The sequence below is a fragment of the Ahaetulla prasina genome, chromosome 3 (assembly GCF_028640845.1).
Source record: "Ahaetulla prasina isolate Xishuangbanna chromosome 3, ASM2864084v1, whole genome shotgun sequence".
Classification (NCBI taxonomy): Eukaryota; Metazoa; Chordata; class Lepidosauria; order Squamata; family Colubridae; genus Ahaetulla; species Ahaetulla prasina.
This window is the reverse complement of record NC_080541.1, coordinates 47,357,791-47,384,620: the sequence shown is the minus strand read 5'-3', so window position 1 is coordinate 47,384,620 and position 26,830 is coordinate 47,357,791. Positions and strand designations below refer to the sequence as shown.

General features: G+C 36.1%; 1 protein-coding gene across 3 annotated transcripts in view; it reads right to left on the bottom strand.

The window, feature by feature from the left end:
- TOX (thymocyte selection associated high mobility group box) overlaps positions 1–26,830 on the bottom strand; it is a 229,538-nt gene that overhangs the window by 16,400 nt on the left and 186,308 nt on the right. For all 3 annotated transcript variants that reach the window (XM_058177267.1, XM_058177268.1, XM_058177269.1), the window contains 2 exons: positions 18,164–18,394; positions 2,870–2,950 (listed from right to left, as the gene is read on the bottom strand). In XM_058177267.1, the coding sequence (XP_058033250.1) occupies positions 2,870–2,950; positions 18,164–18,394 (312 nt within the window). The remainder of the gene's footprint in view (positions 1–2,869; positions 2,951–18,163; positions 18,395–26,830) is intronic.

The following is a 26,830-nucleotide window of genomic DNA, read 5'->3' as shown; positions in this document are numbered from 1 at the left end:
CAAAAGGAGGAATTGTGTGCATAAGGTGATGACTGCCAGTCCACAAGGATGGCAGAACCTTCCTCCTGTCTTTAGTCTCTACTAGCATGGGTTCCATGGCTTCTCCAAACAGCTTACCCCTTGTGAATGGTGTAGAGGCTAGCCTCCATTTTGATTTGGCATCTGCCTGCCAGTTGCGAAGCCACAACATTCATCTGGCTGGCACTGCTGAAGCCATTGCCCTGGACATGAATTTGGCTGTGTTCAGGGTGGCATCTGCTGAGAATTCTATTACTGCTATCAGCTTAGTAATGCCCTGCTGAAGGCACTGGTTGTCAGATGGAATTCTGCTTTGCATCTGTTGCAGCCAAGCTAAGGAGGGCCTGTTGAAAAGTGATGCGGTTGTGGTTTATCTTATTGCTCAGACTGTAGCCTGATAAACCCTGTGAAGAGCAAACTCTGACTTCCTATCCTCTGGCCTCAGATTGCTGTGTCCTGGATACTACGTTAGTTGAGTTTAAGGCTGTGACTGGCCCATCCACTGCTGGCAATTGCAGCTTCTCTGCAAAGTCTGAGGCTATATTGTAAAACTTTTTGCCATTCCCATTTGGGTTGGGATATATTCCTGGTTGAATCCATTGTTTTTGGACCACATCGCGAAACAATTTTGATGAGAATCTCTTGCATCACTGGTTGTGCAAACAGAAGCGCGTTTGGCTCTGCTGTGCCTGGAGAAGTCTCTGTGGCTTTGGAATCATTTCCCATGTTAACTGTGGCCTTGACCTTAAACAAGAGGGGTTTAAACAGGGGGGGGGGGGCAGAACAGCCCCGTGAATGCTGGTGGATCAGGAGCCGATCCCTTATCTTCTGAAAGGCTCCATTCTCTCTTGTCATCCTCTCCTGAAAATCCCATCTTTGCACTGTAGGGATGGCGTGGGGGAGTGGGATTCCCTAAATTTTTCCCCTCACTTTGTTATGCCAGGTGTTGGCTATGCTCCAGGGATGAGCCTGATGCCATAGAGTCTTACCCTGATGCAAGGATGTGACTAGTCCTTGCGTTAGGGATATCAATAATTTCATTTGTTCAGTAATCTCTGAGGTTTGAGTCTCCCCAGGGCGTAAGTCAGCCATTCTGGGAGTAAAGGTTGTCTCTGAAGCCATACGCTTTCTTTTTAAATCAGGCTTCCAATCAATCTCTGCTAACAGATTGTCTGGCTGAGGAGATTGCTCTATGTAGCCCTCTGGTGACCAGTTTGGGAGGCTGGATTGACTCCCATCCCCCACTGTCTCTGAATGTCCTGGATGGTTTCCTTGATTTCAGAGAACTCTGACAGTTGTCTCCACTCTGTCTGTCTCCTTGCTTTCGCAATCTCCCTCCCTTCCTGAGGGCATTGCGTTCCTCTCTTTGCAGAGGTTCTCTGTTCTATCTGGGGATGCCCTGCACCCCCCTCCTTTCTCCACTCATGTGCATCATCTCATGACCATCTGGTACAGCAGTATTCTCCATCATTTGATGTACTGGGGATTTTCAAGACCCCTGCTGTGGAGGGGGCGCCAGGATGTCTGTTGATGAAGCACACCAAACTTTAGCCTTTCTGTGAAGAAGCCGGAAATGGCACTGGTCTGAAGTACTTTTCACTCCAACCACTTACTTATAGCGGCTGCCGGCAAGCCTACTCGTCAGCACTCACTTTCTCTGCCTTATAGCGGTGCCAGTCAAACTGGGTAGCTTGCTAACTAGGTAGCCTGATAACTAGGTTGCAGCAGCTATCAGATAAACGGATTCACCAGCTGTTCTTACCCCAAAGAGTTTCCTTCACGAGTTTCTCACAATCAAAAACTTTGCATTTTAAATTCCAAGCCTTCACACTCCCGCAGTGCTCTTTACAATTTGAGCTGCTCCTGGTTCCCTGCTGCTTATTATTGCTTAATAATAGAGGAGACCAGGCTTCCTTCCCTCCAGGCGTCCCAGAAATGCTGCTTCCGAAGCTCCAGTTTCCTGCTCCTCTTAGCTGTTCCGACCAGCAGGCTGACCATCTACTCTGTTCTGAACGTGCAAGGACCATCTACTCTGGTCTTTGCCCGGTGAAATTAGTTTGTTTAAATCTCTCTGACAGTTCTCTCTCTGCCCTGAGAACCAAAGGGTCCTTGAGTGGCTCAGACTGCTAAGACAGTCTGTTATTAACAGCAGCTGCTTGCAATTACTGCAGGTTCAAGTCCTACCAGGCCCAAGGTTGACTCAGCCTTCCATCCTTTAGAAGGTAGGTAAAATGAGGACCCAGATTGTTGGGGGCAATAAGTTGACTTTGTATATAATATACAAATGGATGAAGACTATTGCTTGACATAGTGTAAGCCGCCCTGAGTCTTCGGAGAAGGGCAGGATATAAATGCAAATTTAAAAAAAAAGTATACTTCTCTAATAGCTCAACAAAAAGAAATTGCTTCTCTCCTGGATACAAGACTGAATCAAACTGGGAGGCAACCAGGAGAGGCATGGCAGAAAGCTCAACAGATTCAGGAAGAAGGCGGAGCAATACCCACTCTTTGTATTCTAAAGGCAGTACATCGGAGAATGCTCTGGCACATTTTCCAATATTATACCAGCATATATTTCTAACATCATTTTTAAATGAACATGGCTATTTTTAAAGTAATCCAAACAAAATAAAATATGTAAGACATGTTAGGAAAATATGTCAAAACAGTCAGCCAGTAAAGCTGCTGGTTGGCAGTTGTGACAATCACTAGACTGGAATTCTGATATCTGAAGTCCAACATTACACCACACCAGGTTGAAGAAGTCAACTTTGTCGTGACTATTTTTTATTTCCAGTCCTGCCCATAGTTTCAGCCTGCAAAATTCTATGACAACTGAAACCCATGTTACCTTTGATACAAGGCTTGCTCTATATGCAGCTAACTGCTTCAGATATTCTTTCTTAGCAGCTTCAGTTTTCTTTTTATATACCTTTAAAAAAACAAAAGGAAAAAGTCAGTAACAAAGTTAATCTTGCTTTTACATTAAATCTCATCCTCAAGAATACATTTATTAAAACAAGCATTATGCTTTTAATTATCTGCTTTCTATAACTTTTTCTCGCAAGGAATAATGACAAGAGTTAAAATGTGAAAATACAGATTATTTATCTGCCAAGAGTGATGTGAAGCATTAACCTGAAAACTAATTATTTAAAGAAAGAGGGGGCTTCAAATATATAGTTATTTTGACCAAAACTACCATAATGCTAGCCACATTATTAAATTACCCTCACTAACAGCTCTTCCAGATGTGTTGAATTATAACTCCAATAATATTCAGTTACCATGAATGAAGCTTTTTTAGCAATTTATCTGTGATGATCATAATATAAAATTTTTCACTGGATTAGATTTCAATCAAATTAGGTTCATTTTGATAAAAATTATCATACACAATCCTGATTCAATGAAATTAAATCTGGACAGAGTTTGGTATGGTAAGACATAGGCTTAGGGAACAAGGCTTAGCATATTTTGCTACCTTTTTCTGCTCACCGGGAAGTCCCAGCTGATACCATTCTGCCTTGCTTTAAGGGACAATTTTCACAATCAACTGAAATACTGGTTAGCAATACAATTTTCACCTGAGATGCTTGCCGACTCCAAAATAATGATGCATGTCTGACAGATAGTATATTGAAATAATAAGAAAGCCATTATTGTAATGGCTATTCAACATCATGAACCTGTCATAACAGTAATAGTAGCAACAGTAATCAGCAACAAACTCAGAAGGAAATATGAATACATCATTCTGATAACATCAATTAACAAACATCTACATCATGTGTAAATGTCATGATCTAAAATATAGGAAAATTCAGTAGGGAGATATTCTGTAGCGCTGCATAAAATACCATACACAAACAGGTACAAACACTAAGTCATCTTTGCTTCTTTATACTGGAAATAAACCATGGATATAATTTATTATTTTTTGTTTATTTATCAAATTTATATGGGTGCCCATCTCACACAAAGCGACTTTGGGAAGTTACAACAAAACATACTATTAAAGCATATTACAAAACCAATTAAAATAATTAAAAACAGAAATTACGTCTGAATTGGTAGTTGATTAGGTTATTGTTGTTTAATGCTTGATTGTTTTGTCTGACCTGAGTGTTGATTGCTGGTGATGTTCTGGTGTTTTTGTTTTCTTTTTAGCTTTAGTCCTAAAGGTTGTTGTTGCTGTCTTTACATTGTGTGTTGTAGCTGATTGGTGTTTTTTCTTCTTGGGATAGTGGTTCTTTTAAATCTATTTTACTATGAACCTATTGTCTCCATGATGTATACTCAGAAAAAGGCTCTATTTTTGTAAGTTTGCAGTAATATATTTCAAACTTATTAGGCGAATTATTTTAATATAAAGCTCAGGCATATACTTCCAAGTACTGCATTTTGAAACTATAAAATTATTTATGAAACAGCACTGTCTTGTTACAAAATGAGCTTTTCTTATTCCATCAAAGTGATGGTTTTGATAGCATACAAGTTTCTCTTATCTTTGCTGAAAAAAAACCTAAGTTTTCTTAAAAGTACTAAAGATTTCGCCTCCCAGGAAAATGTAAGATCATCATTAAAAACCAAGCATTTTAAGATTCCAAGGTTATAAATATAGAGTGAAATAAGAATAATATGTTGATTTGAATTGTGTGCTGGCATGTGTACATTCTTTTGCAATTTTTTCAGATTGCAAATCTTTGCACATTTTGTTTCGGTAAGGATTTATAACAAGTAATCTTTCTGAGTTGATTGGTTGTAGTTATTGCTAAAATGTATTGTTTGTTTCAAGGAAATGAAACACCCGTTACTTGACAGTTTTTCCTCTCTGGCAGCTAAAATTAAATTTGCCTGACCTGAAAGAACAGGCAAGAATGTAAATTGCACTCTCTTTGAATACATCTGCATAATTTTGTTATTTCATATTCAAAACAAATACTAAACATAATAAGAATAATAAATCACAGATTTATTTCTGACATTTCTCATTCCATATGTCAAATTAATGGTAGTTCTAGAACTTCATACACATAGGTACTATTATGGCAGTTTATCATATAGGTATTATTTCTTATCTAGTCATAGACTATTTAATACTCGATACTCAAAGGTTAAGGATATGGGAGAGAGTAATTAATATTATTTTATAGCTGAAATATAACAAAATATTCTAAGATGGAAAACACACCGTTGAAGTAATAGACATAGCTGAGCTACAAGACCCACAAGTCAAATGTTCTATAAAAATCCACATTTCACTACAAATACTGCCTTTACTATGATGCCATATGCAAAAAGCAATCTGCCCAGCAACAATTTATTAATACCATGAATGAGCTTTGGAGTTAAAGAAAGAAAATATATGAGGGGTCCATGGTGCTCTCTGAGCTGGCTTGTTTTCTTGCAGATGTTTCATTATCCAAACTAAGTAATATCATCAATACATTGACGATGTTACCTAGCTTGGGTAATGAAATATCTGCAAGAAAACAACCCAGTTCAGAGAGCACCAAAGATCCCTCATGTCAACCCTGAGCTACAAATATTCTTCTTTATTAGGAAAATATATAAATACCAATACAAATATATTAGAAATTTATTGGACTTAATATCAGAAATTAATATTCACACATTACATGCAATAATTCTTCAACCTCATCATGTACAATGATTTAAATATGAACAGTTGTGATTTAATTAAAAATCATAGTGATTTAATTAAATATCTAACTATCTTTAATTTAAACAATTTTAAGCATCTGAGTAATTTCTGGAGAGCTAAATTCTCTTTTATCAATTTATACTGGTAATGACATTTACTGCACTTACGACTCACCTGATCATTTGCCAGCATCTGGTATTGATCAGGGGTAACTTAGACCTGGCCAATAAGGTATCTGAGCTATGTGTGACTTGATTGGGTATATATTGCCCCACCCAAGATCTGGTACAAGCAATATTGATTGGAATGCGAGGCCATATTCGCAGAATCAGATCTAGATCATTATCTCTTGGTGCCACCAGCTTCAGCATGTTTATAAACTGTAGGCAGCTAGAGACTTGAATGGTAATTGCAGCTTGGTGGTACATAAAATACTTATGAGAGATTTTGCATTTCATCCACTTCTTTCTACAGATGCTAGATATTACAACCTTCAATCACAGACTGTAGATGTATTTAAACTCTTAAAGAAAATTGCAGATGAGATACATTCTCACCTATAATTTTTCAGGGTAAAAAAATAAACTGTGATTAACTTTGAGAAGCCAAGCATGACAATTTTCTATTATTGCTGTAAATAAACAATTAGATGTAACATTTAATTGTGTAGAATCCAAGCATTTGTTTTATTTCTCTATTGGTGTACTTTATTAGATGTATAAAAAAGTAAAAGTAAAGGTTCCCCTCGCACATATGTGCTAATCGTTCCCGACTCTAGGGGGTGGTGCTCATCTCCGTTTCAAAGCCGAAGAGCCAGCGCTATCCAAAGATGTATCTGTGGTCATGTGGCCAGCATGACTAAATGCCAAAGACGCACGGAACGCTGTTATCTTCCCACCAAAGGTGGTTCCTATTTTTCTACTTGGATTTTTACCTGCTTTTGAACTGCTAGGTTGGCAGAAGCTGGGACAAGTAACGGAAGCTCACCCCGTTACGCAGCACTAGGGATTCGAACTGTTGAACTGCTGACCTTTCAAGCAACAAGCTCAGGGTCTTAGCCATGTCTCTTTGATGTATACTGTTTTCCTATTTTCCCATATCATTATTGTGCACACTTCTAAGTCAACTTATATCACTGAATGGTATAATGCAGACCATTATATAGTCTTTCAGATTCTACTATCTTTATCTACTGGAAAGAAAGAGCTCCAAGGTGTATCAAGAGAAGTAGTTCAATCTTATTCACATATACTAAAATATGTACTAGAAGAATGCATTACAGTTGACAATGTGGAAGGAATGCAAGTCTCTCATAAGTATTTTATGTACCATCAAGCTGAATGTACAATTGTTTACAATTGCTATTATAGACAGAAACTGAAAGGAAAATGATTTATGCTGTAAGCAGCACTAGTAAGTAAAGACAACATAAACAACTATTTGTAGATTATTCAGGTAACTTTTGCTGCTTCTTTTTACTAGCTCAGTCCATAAACTACAAGTTGGGGAAGACAAATTCTAAATCAAGCAGCCAATTTTCAGAAGCTTTTGATTAAAGATAATCAGTAGAGATTTCTTTCAAAGATCTTGACCCTAGTGAGTTCTAGTCCTTTCTTTTAGGCATGGAAGTCAGCTGGGTAACTTTGGGCCGGTCACTCTCTCTCAGTCCAACCCACCTCACAGGTTTGTTGTTGTAGAGAAAACAGGAAGATGAAGGAGTATTAAGTATGTTCACTGTTTACTGCCTTGAGTTATTTATAAACAATAAAAAGTGGGATAAAAATCAAATAAAAATCGAATCAGATTTAGATGTTTTGGAACTGCTTATGCTGTTATGCACCTTTCCCTCATAGTAACTTATTTTGTGAAAGGTCAATTCAGGCACTTAAGACTTCAAACTGGAATCCAAATTGTCTTGGTCTAGAAAAAGAGGACAAGATGTTCATCAAATGTGTACAATCTAATAAGTATTTATAATTTTTGTTACTGACTAGGTGAGATCTAAGTTACTTTTTATAGAAAGGCAGAATTCAAACTATTGGAAAGTCAGCCCAACCATACATGGTGGTAATAAGACTTCTAATTATTTGAAAATGGCATACTCTCTTTCATTAACACAATGCTTGAGAATAAATTTGTGGATTACAGTTAAAATGGCTGAGTAATTTGAGTCAACATTATAAAGATAACTTTATTCTATTCTTGAATGAAATTCTAATGATCAAAACTCAATGAATCTCTACATTTTGGACCAGGGCTGTCAAACTCCCAGCCCACGGGCCGGTTGCATAACGTGCTGACCACACCCTCGCCTGATTTAGTGAAGGGAAAAAAAAGTTCCAAAATGGGATGCTGCCCTGACGATGTGAGTTTGACACCTCTGTTCTGGACTATTAAAGTTAGTGAACAGCAAGTTGTATAACAACCATGGTATAACAGAAGTGTAATTTTCTGTCAATGTAGAAGAAACAAAGCATTTGAATTCAATTAAGAATTACTATATTAATAGGTAAGTTACCACCAAATTATATCATCATCAGTGGGTGATTCCTATGTAAGACACAACAGGTTTGATGAAAACATCTGAAATAAATTTAGGATAATTTATGCAAAATTGCAGATAATTCTTAATCTTTGGATCACCTCCAAATCTACAGTGAAAACTATATTTACTATATTTGGTCTGCAAGGAAGCCTCCTGGCAACAGACATATTTTATCAACAGCTTGGCTTACAGTCTATTAAGCACAGTTGTAATCCAAAGAGCAGAAAGCCACAAATGATCGGTTTAAAACACACCAACATGACTGTTTACATATGGAAGCACAGCATTTTAAAAACACAACAAAAGTAATTTTATTAGAAAATTATGCCAATAAAGAAGTGTTACTGGAAATGGATTTTTTTGAGGGTGGGGAATAATTTCTGCATTTTTCTCTTTCTCTGCAGCCCAGAGAAATTGACTATTCCTGAAGAGTGCCAATATCCAGGATATACTTTCTCAGATGTGCAATGACAAGTTGCAATGTTCACAGTTTTCTGCACAGAGTTTAATCTTTCCTTTTGTTTTCTTATCTTTGTATAAGGAGGATGAGACATATATAGGGTATGTGTAAGGAAGGAAAATTTGGAACAATTCCAAGTCAGATTATCATTCACAGATGGAAAAGGATTTGGATATCAGATCAGAAGCAATACAATGTGCTCACAAACCTTTCTAGTCCCTCTTCCCTCTACCAGATGTTAGTGGGCATGGCTTCCCTCTTCCTTAGTGATACTGCTGCCAAATGTTAGTTAGGTTACAACAAACATTACCCATTATGACTTGATTATGAAAAAAATTGACTTGGCATGTATTATTGACTGTACAGATGCATTGGTGATTGAGTTCGATCTTGTTATCTGATTTGGGGTTATAACACTGTTCACTTCTGACTAAAGGATAAGTTGGTGGAGTTTCCACCAGTTGGTAGAACACCATCTCTCTTATTGGAAGACCTGTAGCTGGCAATTGGTCAATGAGACACAATAGGGATTCTGATGGTAAAGCACCAGTCCTGCTGCCCAAAAGAAACTAGCTGAGATAGTATCTAGTAAAGTTTGGAGCTTAAGCTTCTCCCTGGATTTTTGAAGAGTTCCAGATAATGAAACAGACCAGAAGATGTTCATAGTGCATATGATATAAATATTCTAGGTAGGTTTTTGAGCATAAGTTAATGTAAAGAGTCATGTCTTCTTGACAGTGAAAACTGAAAAAATTACTTTGAAGCTTAAATTGCATCTTCAAGTAGTCATCAAACAGCTTTTGTTACAAGTACTTACTGCCACCTACACTTAATATTCCAATGTTACAACATTTAAAGGTCTGAGATAAATTTGCAAGGCAATTTAAATTAAAATAACTTTTAGGGTGTTGTTTTTTTTTGCTCGTTGAAATACTATAATACCTACTGAGAAGTCCAATGTACTATCTATATATGAAGTTATATTCAATTTTTGAAACCTGAGAATATGGACCTGATGCTTGAAACTTCTTGGGTACACATACTCTCTTGAACAATGTCTATACTGGGTTATTTTAATTGACTGATTGACTGGATACACCTGGGAATGAGAAATACTGTATGTCTTCATGTGACAGAGTATGGTATCAGACTTAAAGGAGACAGTGGTGTATCCATGCTTAGAAGCATCAACTATTAACTAACCATTATTCCCCTTTCTTAGATGGTATCTGTGCAACTATGTTAACATTCTTGGGGAACATTTTTAAATTTTGGTTCAAGTTTGGTTTTGAGAATCAACTTCCAAATTACATTATATGAGGAGAAGCAATAGTAATGCATCTAGTAATAGTCATCAGAAATGTTGAACTAGTGGTGTCAATAAACTAATAATAGCTAGAAATCTGAATAAGAAAAGCTGGGTATCTTCTAAACAAGCATCCATATTATGGCATCTATGTATATATCATGATACAGAAGATAATGGGCCAAAAACTTAAACTGAAGCCAAACAAAATTTTGCTTTATCTCGTCTATCTCTTATCATCTTCAACAACAACAAAAAATCAAATTCAGACTGATCTTGATGCCACCTACATTCTATACCAGATTGTGCTTTTGTGGGAGCAAGGGAGTGGAGGGAGATGGGTAGGAATTCATATTGGTGGATGTTTGGTGATTCCCAGCAAAGTTTTATCCACAGCCTGTTGAAGGCCTGAGTGCAGCAGAATCCATGGTACTTATTTTGAATTTCATGGGGATGAGGTTGAGGGGTGAAGATGTTTCGACGTGCTCTGTGGCCTGGGAGAGGAGGTATAGGAATTAGAAGTGGGAGGCCCTGTATTCCAATGACTTTTCTCCTTTTTCTATATAATCAGAAATAGCTGATATCGGCAGAGAAGAAGGAATTGAGTCAGAGATCCATGACTGTGGAATGCTTTAAGGCTCAATCCTGAAGATTATTCAGAAAATTGCAGCAGATTCAGAATGCAACAGCATGCGCAATTATGAGCATGCTATCACATAGCCATGTAACACCTCTGCTGTGTGAGTTTAAGATTTCCGTCCTATCCTACTCTGACTGCTGCCATCTGTTTCAAGTAAGAAAAATTATAATAACAAAATATCTTTAAATTATAGAAAATATTGGATTCTTTCTCATACTTGGTACTTACCTGCATGGAGCATTAATATTTTTTAATCAGTTGAAAGATAATGAGGTGGAAACTGTGTTAAGAGAAGGAAGTAATGCTATATTTATCTGAAAGGAAGATAAGTCCCAAAAGACTTTGTAGAAAAACCTAATTTGTTTCTCTATCATATTATTTTTAGCAAATCTGAAATGGTCTTTTCCCTCTAAAGATAAATTATTTGGAGAAATATATTATTTGACAATGTGCATACTTTTCTAATCAGTCATACTGAAGTCTGTTAGTACATTTGTAACAATACTTCATTTTTTATGTGTTATATATAACTATTTGAATATTTAATTTTTTCTCCTGCCTCACATAACATCTAATATCAATAAGAAACTGTCTGAAAAAAAATTATTAGATTGTTCATATCAAATTGCTTATCTGAATCGTAGGACAAATAAGGTATAACTATGGAGATCTTCTTAGATCTTCTACATTATGTCAGACCTTCCTTCCTTCCTTCCCCTTCCTCCACAAGCCAATAAGGATCTTGACATTGCAGAAAATATACACATCTAAAACAGCAATGCTACATTATAAAAAAAAAGATGCACAAATAACTAAAACTAAAAAGTAAAGAGATGACAAAAACAACTAATCTTATCAAATAAAAGCTTCGATTCTATAAATTTTCACATACATATAACAGTGATATCAGGAGTGAAATCTAATTTTTTTTGCTACTGGTTCTGTGGGTGTGGCTTGGTGGGCGTGGCTTGGTGGTGGTGGGTCATGTGACTCGGTGGGCGTGGCTATGTGAATGGTGGATCAAAAGACAGAAACTCACTAACAATGTCCTGCTGGAGCAGGGTTGGACTAGATCAGAGGTCTCCAACCTTGCCATTTTAAGACTTGTGGACTTCAACTCCCGGAGTTGAATTCTGGGAGTTGAAGTCCACAAGTTTTAAAGTGACCAAGGTTGGAGACCCCTGGACTAGATGACCTCCAGGTCCCTTCCAGCCCTGGATTATCCTCTGAAGCTGCGTCTACTGCCAGGTATGTACTCCTTCCTTCCTCTTCTCCTTCCTTCCTTTCCTCCCTCCCTCCCTCCTTTCTCTCTCTCTCTCTCTCTCTCTCTCTCTCTCAAAAACGACCCCCTCATAGCCCGTTTTTCCTGCCAGCCTACCTGAAGCCTGCTAGCCACACCAAAAAATTGGGGGGGGAGTCCTTTTTTCCTCCCAGCAGGCTTCAGGCTACCCCCCCCCGATTTTTGGCTATCACCCAGTTGAGCCGCACGATCATCAGAAAAAATGCTTTAAAAAAACAACCCTCTGATGATCGCGTGGGTCAGCTGGGGCGAGGGTGGGGGTGGGGGTGGGGCAGGGATTTTTGCTACCAGTTCTCCGAACCACCTGTCGTCATCACTACCGGATCAGGAGATCTGATCCGAACCGGGAGCATTTCACCCCTGAGTGATATCAATTTAAACTCTAAATGTTGGATAAAAGCCCCTGGTTTCAAAATTTTCCCGATTCAAAACGGGGAGGAGTAGTTTGATTTTGACCGGGAGGCTTTTCTAGACATGGGGCACAGCCTGGTAGCTTTGCTCCTGCTCATTTCTTGGAAGTGGGAAATTATTAGCTGTTTCTCCAAAGATGCCTGCTTAATCAGATGGTTCTAATTAGAGTTTGTTGTTTTTATAATTGCTAAGAGAACATGAGGCATTCTGATGTTCTATGGGTCTACTGAAACTCTGACAACTCTTTCTAAAATGACAGACCTCTCTTTTACTCGATAAATGCCATATCTGAGACATATCTGATCTCAATATAAAGACAAGTTATAAAGTAAATGTGAATTGTATGAAATATGGATTGTATGATATATGACATATTTCTGTTCAGTAAATGCATTTATTTTCTATTCTTGTATCTTTGTAAAACAAGGGAAAATGAGAAAATATTACAAAATAATTTTCTATGGTCACATGAAGGGTAAATGTGGTATGTTTAACTTATATTGGATATCATAAAAATGTGTTCTTTGAGATTTGCAAATCTTGGAGCAAGGCCCAAAAAATGCACAGAAAATTGTAAACAGTTCAAAACGTATTTAGTATTTTAAAGTATTATGAAGCTGTTGTTTGATAAAGAAAAAGGTATTATAAATACAAATACTGGTTGTGTGCTCAAAAGATTTACACTTTCCTAAAGCATAAGACATATTGTGAGTGTCATTCACTGATACCGAATAAGCTGCAGCATTTATCTAGTGGGTTTATGAGCACCAGTGAGGAGTAAATGATTTGATTTTGTGGGCTCAGAGGATTTGTCAGCTGCCTCAGAAGTATAATTCTAGCTCTTCATATCCCTGCTGCTTCTAATTTAGCAGGACAGGCTCATAATTGAAGCAAATTAACTATTTACACTTGCCACTTCTACCAGGCGAAAGAGGATGTATCAGCGGGAAAGACTGAGTGGGAAATTAAATCCTTCCCACTTGTGTCAGATCTGCCCTTATATAAACACATTAACAGTAATTTCATGAGGCGTCAAACATAGGAATAAATACTGAGGGATAAAATAATGAGGTGTTGCTATTGAGCTGAACTGTTGCAGCTAATATTCCTGAGAACAAATTATGCAGCCCTGAAAGAAAGCATATGGTACAGCATTCCAACCATTCTCTGGAGGGTCTTATCTGATGATAACAAATCTTTCCTGAGGTACATAACCCTGCCTTCCTGCTACCTTAACCAAGGACATGGATTAAATAAACATGCACATTTAAATTCACATGTACTGAGATCAGCTAGTTCTGGCTATGACTCAGCTAAGATTGATGTTGTTACAGATGTGAACTTTGTGCAGCACATTTTGTGTGGGCATGGAATTCCATTTTCAAGAAAACTACCTGATGTACTGAGCTCTGTGTGATATCAAAGTCATTCACAACAACATAAACAAGGACAATTTGTTTCTAAGTTGCTTTTGCTATTTTATCTGCACTGGGTCTTCGATTAAAGAACTTAAGTTTCATTTAATACATTTACATCTGATTCTGATTTTTAAAAAAATGTTTAAAGCTACAAAAAATAAATAAATAAAAAGAATCCGTCATGCCACCTTTCAGAACATAGAGTAATAGGGTATTTATTTTAAATTAAAGAAAGCTTTGCCTTTAAATCTTAAGTCACTATGTGTCCAGTTCCTTTTGCATAATGAAAAGGCACACCCAGAAGGAAGAAAAAAAAACCCTAAAGAAATCACACTGTTTATACTAAGGCCTGCCCACCAATCAATCATGGTAGACCTACTATATACAATTTCCACATATAAACAGTGTTAACTCTTATTGGTTATATCCAATAAGGATTTATATGGTCATTTACATCTTGGCTGGATAGCTTTCGGTGCATTTTTGGTTCCATCCTACATAGCCTTAATTTGGAAAGTCAGCATTAGCATCAGAAGGGAAAAAAGTGAGGAAAAGGTTGAGTATTTTTATACAGAACAGATTTTGAATACAATGTATGTTCTAAAAGCCTGAAACAAATTTTTAATATACTAGAATATAAAATATTTACATTTTACAGAAAGAATCCTATATGTAAATTATAAGTAATATATTTAGCCCATCGTCACACTTTAAGTAATAAAAGTGCTGTGTGTGTGTATTCAGTAGAAAAAACAAATTCCTCTTGATATATCCTTTTGCAGCATTGATAAACCAATCTAAGTATTCTTAATTTACTAGCAAATAATAATAATAATGGCTAAATAGAAAAATTTAGCTGGCAGATAGCAATAGCATTTAGACTTATATACCACTTCACAGTACTTTTCAGCCCTTTCTAAGCAGTTTACAGAGTCAGCCTATTTCCCCCAATAATCCGGATCCTCATTTTACCGACCTTGAAAGGCTGAGTCAACTTTGAGCCTGGTGAGATTTGAACCGCCAAATTGCAGGCAGCTGGCAGTCAGCAGAAGTAGCCTGCAATGCTGCATTCTAACCACTGCGCCACTAAAGCTCTTAATGTTGCTTGGTTAAATTAATGGAGAACTGATCATTGTTTGAATTTTGTTTTAAGTTTGAATCACATGAAAAGATGTAGGAAATGTTCATATTTGCTTTATTGCATATTCTTCAATGCATTACACATTGGTTTCTCTATAGTTTAGAAGAGAAACTGTCAAACTGTAGTGATTTCCTTTAATAATCGACATAGTAGTGAAATAAACACAGCTGGAAAATGAGAAACCCTTGGATGTTTCTATCAATTAGCATAAACATATCTGGCAAACACTTGAAAGAACTGTCTGCAATGATTTGTGTGTAAATTCTAAAAAACGAGGCAAATTAATTCATGTCATATTTAGAATGGGTGTCAGGACACTGTATATACTTCCTGATAGGTGAATTGAAGGTAGCAATAGTAAAAGGTAGTCTCTAAAGATCCTAGCTTACACAGAATACGTTGAGTTGCTTAAGGTAAAACTGGACTTTTATGCTATGTTGGCCAAAATAAGCACCAACTGATCAGTACTTTCTTTATGCTGCAAAAAGTAATGTAATTATACATTACTATTGTAATATTAATAAGTAATAATCTATATAGACTATATAAGTAATAGTCTATAGTTTCTCCTATTAAAAGGAGGACTTCAATGATGAAAATCATGCATTGTAATAGAGGTGATGAGGGCAAGAAAATAAGCTCCACAAAATAAAGAAATTTTTTATAGTGTAAGCAGAAAGAAAAAAGTCACAAAGAACAAAGGAGAGTGCAAAGAATGGTTGATATAAAAAGTGATTTTTTAAAAAAGACAAACATCGCCATCAATTTTGACAGAAATAAAAAAATGATTTGAAAAATGTGTGAAGAAAGCTAAGCAAGATGCTTCTAGCAGCGAGAATAAAAATAAAAGCAAGGAAATGTAAAGAGACTGAAGTGAATGAATGCTGGAAGGAGTGTTCTAAGGCATGCAAATACTGACAGAAAAGTAGTACAGCAGTTGCAAGGAATTAATTTATAATGGCTTTGTTTAAGAGCATGCTACTGCCCACTTTGTTACATGTGAATAAGGACTGGATAAATAAAAAGAAATAGTAGAATTATTCCTTATTCCCTGGGAAGAAGTACCTAAAGTATGCATGAGAAAAATAAAACAAAGTTATGGTCAAGAATTAATGGGTGCTGAATGAATGCAGAGCTCTGGTGGCACAGTGGTGAGAATACAGTATTGCAGGCTGACTGCTCACTGCTAAGAGTTCGATCCTTAGTTGCTCAAGGTTGGCTCAGTCTTCCATCCTTTCGAGGTCGGTAAAAAACAAAGAAAGACTCTAATTTTTTTTTATGATATGTAGTTTATATTTAAAAGAAGGAGTAATTTTACAGCTGTTAAACTGAATCCTATTATATTTTCGCTAATTTGACCATGTTACTTATGAAGAAGTACTTTAAAAGAGTTTCTCTTCCAAATTACGTAACATTGTCACACGCAGGAGACATAGGTAACTTGCATGTCATATACTCTGCATGGAAAATAATCAAATTCCCAATGTGGCAATGAGTTTCCAATGCCAAATGACCAAGAGGATGCCCTTAAAATACATGGCTAAGAACATTCATAGATAACTAAAGACTTTAAACATCACATGGAAAAATGCTGATCTACTCACCCAAAACTGAATATAATGGATATCCCTTGCTGCTACATAGCATGGGAGGATCTAATGCTAAACCTAAAATGCTAAACCGAATCCAGAGTGTTTTCTGAAAGCTTTCTTTTGTTATGAGAAAACCCTAGTTTTCTTTCAATTAGCTAACAATGCAACTTCCTCAAAGACAGTTTCAAGCCTGTAATTGAAAAAAAAATGCTGTCAGAGCATTTGCCTGACAATATTTGTGATAAATTTGTCCACATGCTGGTGCCATTTGGTTAATTCATTCTTATTATAGCACTGCAGTTCAGATCACTCACATGGCTCTTTAATTGTTCTGTATATGTAATTAATTTTCACTGCATTAACGCCATTCATTTTGCTGCTATTTTTTCTTCTTTTAACACTTCTTTTTTTGGTTTTACAAAATGTTTTCTCTGTTTCTAAACATAATTGTCTGATTTTTTTAAAAAACAAAAGCAATGACAAAAACTCAGTTATCCAATAAAATTTTCTTAACCTAACAATAAAGTAGGTGAAAAAGTATCATGTAATTTGTTCAGGTTCACGGCTAAAATACTGTATTATTAAGCAAAGTCATTTACAAAACATAATCTAACCAATACAATATATTGAGTCATTACAACTATTAGAAAATCTCAAAATATTGTGATTATTCTCCGGTACTATAGACAGAAAAAAGCATTATTTGAAGAAAGGTGAAATTATTTTGATTATTACCTTACCATTAGTACTGATGTTACTATAAGTGAAGTTACTTGGTAAAAATTAATGAAATATTAGAATGGGAGTTACAAGGATGGCTTCCTCCACGTTGGTTTTATTAAAATGTATGCACAAAAAGCATTAATATGCAAAAGGGGCAGAGTAACCAGAAAGCCTATTCTATTGGAATTGCAAAAACTGTTAGTAAACATCTGAAAAATATATCTTTAACAGACCACTGATGTTATGTAATATGGAATTTAGATGTAAAGTCATAGAAAAGAATACTGCAAACCAGTACTCTTGACATAACCTATGTTAATTTTCAAAACATCAACAAGTATAGGCATATAATAAGAATATATGAAGACTCAATCTAGTCAATATTCTGTTTACACACTGAATCAAATGTATACAGGTATCTATGCAAGGATAGATTTGAAGATCTAGAAGTTGTAGGTGCTCCAAAATGAGGCTTTTAAGAAGACACTGCACAACCATTTGTCTGAAATGGTACAGAGTATCCTGCTTGAGCAGGGAGTTGGACTAGAAGACCTCCAAGGTCCCTTCCAACGGTTATTCTGATGTGAATACAATATCATCCTGCTCCTGTATTGAATGAAATGCAGTCTTGGCTCAACAAGGTCAATTTTGAAAAATTTGGATGCCTATTATACTCACAATTTGCAAAAAGTAGTTATCTCCAACTCAAGCATTCCAATTCACAAGAAAATTCTTAGACCATCTAGTAACATATAATACATGCATATGTGGTTTTTTCTCTCTTTAACCCTAGCTTGAAGACAATAAGCAAATAACATGTAAAAGAAATTTGGTTCTTGAATATATGGGCATAACGAAAATTAGTTTTAATGATAAAAAGAAATGTTTTAAAAATAGCAGGTAAATAAATCAATAATTTCAAAAGCAATGTAACACTTTACCTGTTTTTGCTCTTCTCCCAAGCCATCCCACATAGATGCTACAATTTTAGAAACTTCACCAAAAGTAGCATTTGGATTTTGGCCCTTAATAGCTGCTTGAGTGTCTCGGAAAAATAATGCATAAGCAGAAACAGGTTTTTGTGGTTCATTAGGATCCTTCTTTTTCTTCTTCTTGGGAGTTTTGGGTTTCTTTCCCATGTCAGAGGCAGGTCTTTTTTCTCCTCCATTAATCTACTCAAAAAAAGAAAAAAAAAGAAAAAAGAAAAGAAACATTATAAAACAAACTACTGCAATTATTATTGAAAACCAAACTAAATCTCTGTTCTTCCACCCATATGAATTTAGACATTTTTGGCTTAAAACTTTAGTTTAATTATAGCCCTTTTATAATCCAAATTATTAACCTCTTACTTTATTTCATTTATAAAATTCATTTATAAAGTTATATAATCTAATGATATTATACTTTACAGTTTGTTTTCATTCTAGCTAAACTGTAGCTTAGCTTTTATTTTTTAAAGTCCTTTTCAAGCCTTACTACAAATGGCATGATATAATTTTGAACTCTTTCATTAATATGATGATCAGTTTCAATAGAAGTGAATATACGTTGCTCAGGTTGCTTTTCCAAAACATGTTAAGTAAATCAAAAGATCCAGTAGCCTAAGAAGAAAGAATAGGAGTCATCTACAATGTGAGGACTGAATCAGCTACTATATAGGAAAAGGTAGAAAACATGCAGACTGCATCTATGAACACTAACCAGAAGAAGACATGATAAAAACCACTTAATTTCACAACACTTGGAGTTTAGGTTCTTGTCTGGATAGGTTGGATATCTTACCTGTATTCAAGTATGGCTCTGCTATATAATGTTAAGGAAGTGCAGTGTCATTATGCAATATGGATTGTAGTTTCTATACAACAAAGTGCTCAAGCTGGTATCTGTAGGCAACAACCAAAAGCATTCTATTCTGCTATTGTGGTTTGTTTTTTAATAAGTGCCCTCTAGAAATGTATCTGGCTCAATTGATTTGCCTATCGATCTTTTACAGTATGTGCTTGGCTTAAGTCCATCAGTTGTACATATCTGTCAAGAAGATCAGAACAAATATGATTGTAGTGTAGAGGCTGGATATTCCTTGGTATGTTCTAAATGGCAGCAGGAAGCAACCAGATATGCATGAGATAGACAGGCTTTTCTGTGTAATGTGATTTTTATATGCCCATTACAGTTTTACTGTAACATCAAGGAAGTGGCTAACGCTGATGATGGGGCAGAAGTTGTTGAATTTTTAGAATTAGTGAATCTTCTTCATGATGATGAAAATGTCATCAATGTATTGCAAGTACAAGAAAGATTTCAGGGGCAAAAGCTGAGAAATCACTCTTCTAGGTCAGCTATGAAGATGTTGGCAACCCTGTGTCATTGCTAATCATAATGTAGTTTTGGATGAATGAAAAATCATACTGTTTAGGGACAAGGTATGCTATACTAATTTCACTGGTTATCCCCACGCTTTTTCAAGAACAACTGGACTTTCTTGTTTTTCTTTAAAGACATTTTGCTTCTCATTCAAGAAGTTTCTTCAGCTCTGACTGGATGGTGGAGAATGGAAGGATTTATATTCCTTGCAGACAGCTGGTCATTTGCATTCTTTTAGAGAGTCACTGTGACCACCTGGAGGTTTATCTGAGTCATTAGGGTCATCTGAGTAGTACAAATGGGAGTGGAGTCTTCTTGGAACTGTTAAAAGGATTAAAAGGATTGTGTTGTAGACTGGAGATGGATGATATTGTATTCCTCCCCCTCTGTTCAATTTTGACATAGATGGCCTCTTTGACCCCTCTTTCAAACCACCGATCCTTTTTGTCCAAAATGTGGGCTTTGCTTTCATCAAAAGAGTGGCTTTTGTCTTTTAAATCCAGATTGACTGCTGAATATTGTCCTGATGGGTTTTTTTCTCATGTGTTGTGACATGCATTTATGAAGTAGTTGTTTTGTTTCCCCAATGTACAGACCTGCACATGGTTCACTGCATTGTAATGCATATACCATGTTGCTCAGTTTGTTTCTGGGTATTTTATCCTTAGGATGGACAAGCCTCTGCCTTAGTGTACTCTTGGGTTTGAAGTGTGCATATATGTTGTGTTGGCTGAAGATCCTCCTGAATTTTTCTGATATTCCTGCAATGTATGAAGCAATGACAACATTCCTTCATTTATTGTTCTCTTCTCTTTCTGTTAAACTGCAATGTTAAGGCTTCTGTCTTCCTTAATGTGTTCTGCACAGGAAGGCTAGACTATTTTCCTTAACATCTTCCAGTGTGAATTTCCATTCCATTCCCCACCATCCAGTCAGAGCTGAAGAAGCTTGTTGGATAAGAAGTGAACGTCTTCAAAGAAAAACAAGGAAGTCCAGCTGCCTTTTAAAAAAGCATCTTTGGGGCAGCTATGACCTGGATGACTGAGACTCTCCATAGACTTCGGTGGCTATATTCCAGTTTTTTTTAAAAAATTGCATTTATATCCCGCCCTTCTCCGAAGACTCAGGGCGGCTTACACTATGTCAAGCAATAGTCTTCATCCATTTGTATATTATATACAAAGTCAACTTAATTGCCCCCATAAATCTGGGTCCTCATTTTACCTACCTTATAAAGGATGGAAGGCTGAGTCAACCTTGGGCCTAACCTGCAGTAATTGCAAGCAGTTGTGTTAATAACAGACTGTCTTAGCAGTCTGAGCCACCAGAGGCCCTTTGGTTGGTTTTAGTTTTTCTTACACACCTATGAGTCCTTACAGTATAAGATCTGAATACAGAATCCGCAAAAGCTAAATTGCTGCTGTGATGATTACAATGTTTTAGTCAATCGGATGACCAGGTTTATATTCTTTTTGAAAAGAGGTACAAAATTCTTGTGAAGGATCCTGTGATATCGTTTTGTAGATATAGTCTTGTATGTCTTCTGGAAAGTGCATCAGATTGTGTAGTTCTTCCTGTTAAATTTCTGTAGGTTCTGAGGATATAATATAGTTTTGGAGAGCTGTTTACTTGAATAATCCATCTGATTCATAATGACAATTGCCCTTTCTGTGTCAGTTTATTTAATGATCATATTGCTGCTGCTCTTGAGACCTTGGATGATGTCTCATTCTGCCCTGCAGAGATTTTTGAATAAGAATACTCTTTTTTTATTGATGACTATGGTTTCAGTTTGTTGGCAACAGTATTCAGTGTAGAAATCCAATTCAGTGTTAAATCTATATGGGGCATTCATGCATCTTAATGCATTTGAGAAATGGTGTAGCTGTAGTTTTGTGTTGTCCTTGGATGAGTTAATTTGATGATAGCTGTATGTATAAATTTTATTTCTTATACTAAAGCTACTTAAGTCTCAAGCAAGGAAAAAATACTGTATAGCCCCCATAGAGTTTATATTTTGTGGGGGGGTTAGTGGAGCAAAAGAATAAGTCTCATGCAAGAATTGGACTGTTCTGACTGGCTGACCAAGCAACTGGTAAGTTTATAATGCTGTGGGAAGTCTCTGAAACGCACATGTTATATTGAGTGAAACTTACAGAAGTGTGGAACAATTTATTTTCTTTTTCTTCAAGGAGGTGAGAATTATAGAATAAGATTGTTGTCAGGGCCTGGTGAAGTCTTTATGCTGTTGGAGTTCCAGGGTAGATATGATGTGGGAGAGTAATTTTTGCTTGCTGTAAAGGATTCTGGTTAGTTGGGTTATGAGTCTCTTGAGGAAATATAGCATAATATTCTTCTATAGTCTATGCAATATATGGCCCTTACAGGTTCTTTCCTTTCAGTCCTTGGGAATGACATCATATTGTGTTGCATTTTTTTTAAGAAGTCTGTATTTCTGCTGGTATGATAATTAACATAATCTTTTCATGAAATAAGTTAAGAAAAGTCTACGTGCTGCTAATATTTAAAAGAACTTTAAGCTATTCTTTAGCTCAGGGATAAAATAATAAACAGGTAATACTTGACTTAGAATCAGCCATTTAACAACTGGTTGGCATTACAATGGCCTCAGAAAGCATACTTTATGACTTCCAGCTATAGTAAAATGTTGTGTTAACCTCCATTTGGTTAATTAATTCTTATTATAGCGCTGAAGTGCAGATCACTCACATGGCTCTTTAATTGTTCTGTAGATGTAATTAAATCAAAATGGCCTTAGAAAGGATGCATTATGACTTCCAGCTGTCGTAAAATGTTGTGTTAACCTCCTTGAGTCACATGACCACATTTTGGACACTTGGCAAGTGGCTCACATTTTCCACTGGTTGTAACATCCTATGGTAATATGACACAATTTGCAACATGTTTTGTCAGTTTCCGGCAAAAACACCCATTTGGGAGAATGGATTTAGACTTACAACTTACTTAACCACTCACTTAACCACTAGCAAACTGTTGTAAAACTGGATCCTTTAACATGGTCTGGTCATAAACAAGAGTGCCTAAATTTATGAGCATCATGAGTTATAACCAAAATTCCAATTTCAGCAGTGGTCATAAGCTTAGAACTACCAATATTCTGGGACTGAAAGAGGAAGTTTAGAGGAGGCGACGGGGGTGGTGGTGTATTTTTTTTAAAGCTGCCCCAGTTTTCATCAGTTTTCATTAATCAAGCTTGAGAATATGAGCAGTGGTATATACAAAATTAGAAGTAGAAAAAATAATTATGTTCTTAAACTGCATTTACATTGCCAAGAGAATATTGCATGAAGGGTTATTAATGGACTACCTATTTTAAAAAATGCTACATTCAAAATAAAAGAATATTAAAAGTGCTGAAAACTTTGTCCCTCTCACATTTGTCTCCACTGTAAATTATATATGAAAATAATCTTTAATCTTTGTACTAAAATTGTAGTACAAATTTATTTGTGTTATTAATTTATTCTGCAGAGTATTTATTTATTTATCTCGGCTTATATGCCATGCCAGTCGGGCTTCACTCTGAATAGCATTTATAAAAATAGAACTCAAACATATACCTACTGAATTTTTTTGTTAACATTTTTGTATATGAGAACAAAATAATAGTAGTGCTTTGGGCATCACCCCAAACATCTTTTTCTAGAATAATTAAATATTCCATGGTTCTTCTTATATTCAGTAAGATATTTTTCCTATGCAAATTTACATTTCTGTTACAATAGATCATTGTCAGGGTTCCAAGTAATATGCCCATAGTAAACGGAATTCCGAGGCAGGTAGGTTCCTCAAAGAATAGGTTTATTTGGCAGATCATATTGGCATAGGCTGGTGAAAACTGACTCTGAATATTCCCATGGTTTTCACCTGATTAAAAGTAAAAGTTTTTCCCCTTTCCCAAACAATCAGTCACATGATCCAATCAAGAAGCCATTTGGTTGCCTGTTAACCTCACTCCATTCTCTGACCAGCTGTGGAAATGTCCTTGGTTCCCAGGGCAAAGTATTTTGTTTTGACTACAAAACCGAATCTATCTCTATCCCCCCCGCCCATCTCTCACTTCAATGTGGCAACACTGAAGCCTCAAAATGGCCATGGTCAGGTCAGCTTCAGGGTTGACAATCTTAATATTTCTCTCAGCACTCAAAGGCAAAATTAAAATTCCTTACTATATTAATAACACTGCCATATACAATGTGATCATCTAAACATCAGGAACCTAGTACTTGTAGCGCCAGTGCAGAAAGTCAGCATTATCCATCCCCTGAATCTGTACACTCTGAAAGCATTAAACATCTGTTTATAAGAGCCTTAAACTGTATGCATGATTGTCTTATGTTATTGAAACATAAATTAAGAAATCTGTAATGTTAAATTTATTATGCCTTTGTTCCGCACTGGAATGCTTATGACTTAGATTTTTCTTTTTCTTTCAAAGTGTGGTTTCTTCACTTTTTATTAATAACCACGTTTATCATTTAGGATCAGGATAATAAACTTGCAGCACAGAAGTGGAAACTCAAATTCTTTAAACCATCATACATATTTAGCTAACAATTACTCAGCTACTGAGTATAGCTACTTACCAAGTAACTTGGCATACACTGAAGGTTAGATAGGAAAACTGCTATCTCTGAGGCAGGATGAATGTTTCACTGGATTTGAGTTGTTCGTCCAGGATTTTTTTTCAAACAAGGAAGTTAAAACTAATTCCACATTAATAACTTGGAAACTAAAGAGGGTGATTTTGGAATCTTATGCTTCTAACCAACCAGCGGTTATACAGATTTTGCTGCTAGCCATCAAAATGAAGACAGATGGGAAATTGTTTAAAAAATTTCTCATTCTTATTTTGCTAAGCACAGACTTCTACTTCCAAATCCCTGGAGGTATAGTTAGCTTGTGGTAATCCACCTCCTGTCAGGCCTTATTGCTTAATTATAGTGATGTATTTAACTTATTTATCACAAGAAAGCACAAGTCACTTACTCTAAAAATCTGTATTAGCTATGATTCACAAATAATAGATCACAAGTATAGATAGATGAGGATTTAAAACTATCAAAAAAGGTGTAATGAAGATATCTAAATGCCCCCTGAGAAGCTAAGTAATACCTAAAAGCATATTTAAAATAAACAGCAATAGTTCCAGGATTTTAATGGACGATAGGAGAGCTGTTTTATTCAACATAGATTAAACAGATTTTAATTCAAGTACCATCTGCATAACAGACTGAGCAAACAACATAAAATTCTACTTAAAATAAAGTAAACTGTTAAGTTTTCTGCTACAAAAAACAGAATAGACCACAGCAAAGCTTTAGTGATCATGTTTCACTTAGTTAACATTTGCTGTTGACAATCCTCTCATACCCTGTTCTCTAAATTCCATGAAATCCTTTCATATATGAAATTTAAATACCCATGAAAGAGAAAGCCATCCATCTAGTTAAGAATACAGAGTTGTGAAAATATCATGTGTCTAGCATGTCACAATTATAAATAGCATTACCAGAATATGCATGTTCAATGAACCAAAATAATGAATTGTTTTGCAAGGCCGTACTTGGAATATTTAAGAGGTCAAACCTAAATGTGAGGAAAATTAGAAAGTAGATATTAGACGACTTTAAAGGTATTCAGAAATAACTGCTGCTATCAGTTGCTTATCGATAAATTTATCTAAGCTAAATCAGAAGTGGGTCATGGGGAGGGATGAAAATGCCGATTTGATTTGGCTGGAGTACTGAGGGTACCACTTGGAAAAAAAATCTGATTTTAAATTAAATTGATTAAATATGCTGCAAGTCTGACATTCAGAGCCAATAAGCATACAGAGACAAATAGAGAATGCCTTTTTCATAAGAGAGAGGTGATCCTAGTTATGTACAAAGAGAGATACCCCTCTCTCTTTTATTTGAGGGGATAAAAAAAAAGCTTTTTGTTATTTTAAAATCAAGGCAACTATTGCTCAGTTGAAATTAAGAAAAGAGAAGCTAACTGATTCCCTAAAGCTCAAATTAAAGACTAGAATTTTCTGGAAAAAAGAAAATTTAGGAAAAGTGAATCAGAGTGATAGTTGCTTTATATACTATATCTGAAGAAACAGAAAAATATGCTTTAAAACTTTGGTATTTATTGCTCTGTACTATGCAAATAGCTTCTCTTTTATTTATATATGCAAGGTTTATAATTATATATACTTCAGCCTTCTATGCATATTGCAGATTATGCATGAGGAGATAAAAGCTTTGCCAATTCAAATTTTAATAACCTACTCCAATATCTTTACCATGTATTTCTTTATTATGTATTATTAGCACTAGCCTTTCAAAGGTTTTCATGACTACAAAATGTTAAAGCAACTGATCTGTAGTCATTCAGTTCCTTGATGGTGGGCTTCTTCGGTACTGGGATGATAGTAGAGTGTTTGAAGCAAGAAGGAACATAGCACATTTCTAGTGATTTATTGAAAATATGGGTGAAGATGGGGGAAAATTGGTCAGCACAGACTTTTAAGCAAGAAGGAGTTATCTTGTCTGGGCCTGGAGCTTTTCCTGGCTTTTGTCTGTGAAATAGGTCCTGCACTTCCTTTTCTGTGATCACTAGGGGTTGTGAACCCAATGAAATGGGGTCAGTTGTAGGAGGCTTGGCTGTTGTTGGTGTGTCTGAGATGGGTGTTGTGGAGATAGGTGGCTGTAGTTTCCTTTCAAACCTGCAGTAAAACTCATTCAGGTCATCTGCCAGTTGTTGATTACCTTCAGCCTGGGAAGGAGGTTTGCCATAGCCGGTGATATTTTTAAGAGTTTTCCACATGTTTGCTGGTTCATTTGCTGAAAACTGATTCTTTAGCTTTTCAGGGTAGCATCTTTTGCTGCTCTGATCTGTCTTGTTAGTGCATTTCTGGTCTGATTGTACAGCATTTTATCACCTTTTCTGTAGGCTTCCTCTTTGGAATGTCGTAGCTGCTTAAGTTTAGGTGTGAACCAAGGTTTGTTGTTACTGTATATTCGCAAGTTCCTTGTAGGTACACATAGGTCTTCACAGAAGCTGACATATGATGTTACAGTATCTGTGAGTTCATCCAGGTCTGCAGAGGTATCTTCAAAAATATTCCAATCAGTGCAGTCAAAGCATGCCTGCAGCTTTAATTTTGCCTCCTCCGTCCAGGTCTTCACTGATTTAATTGTTGGTTTTGT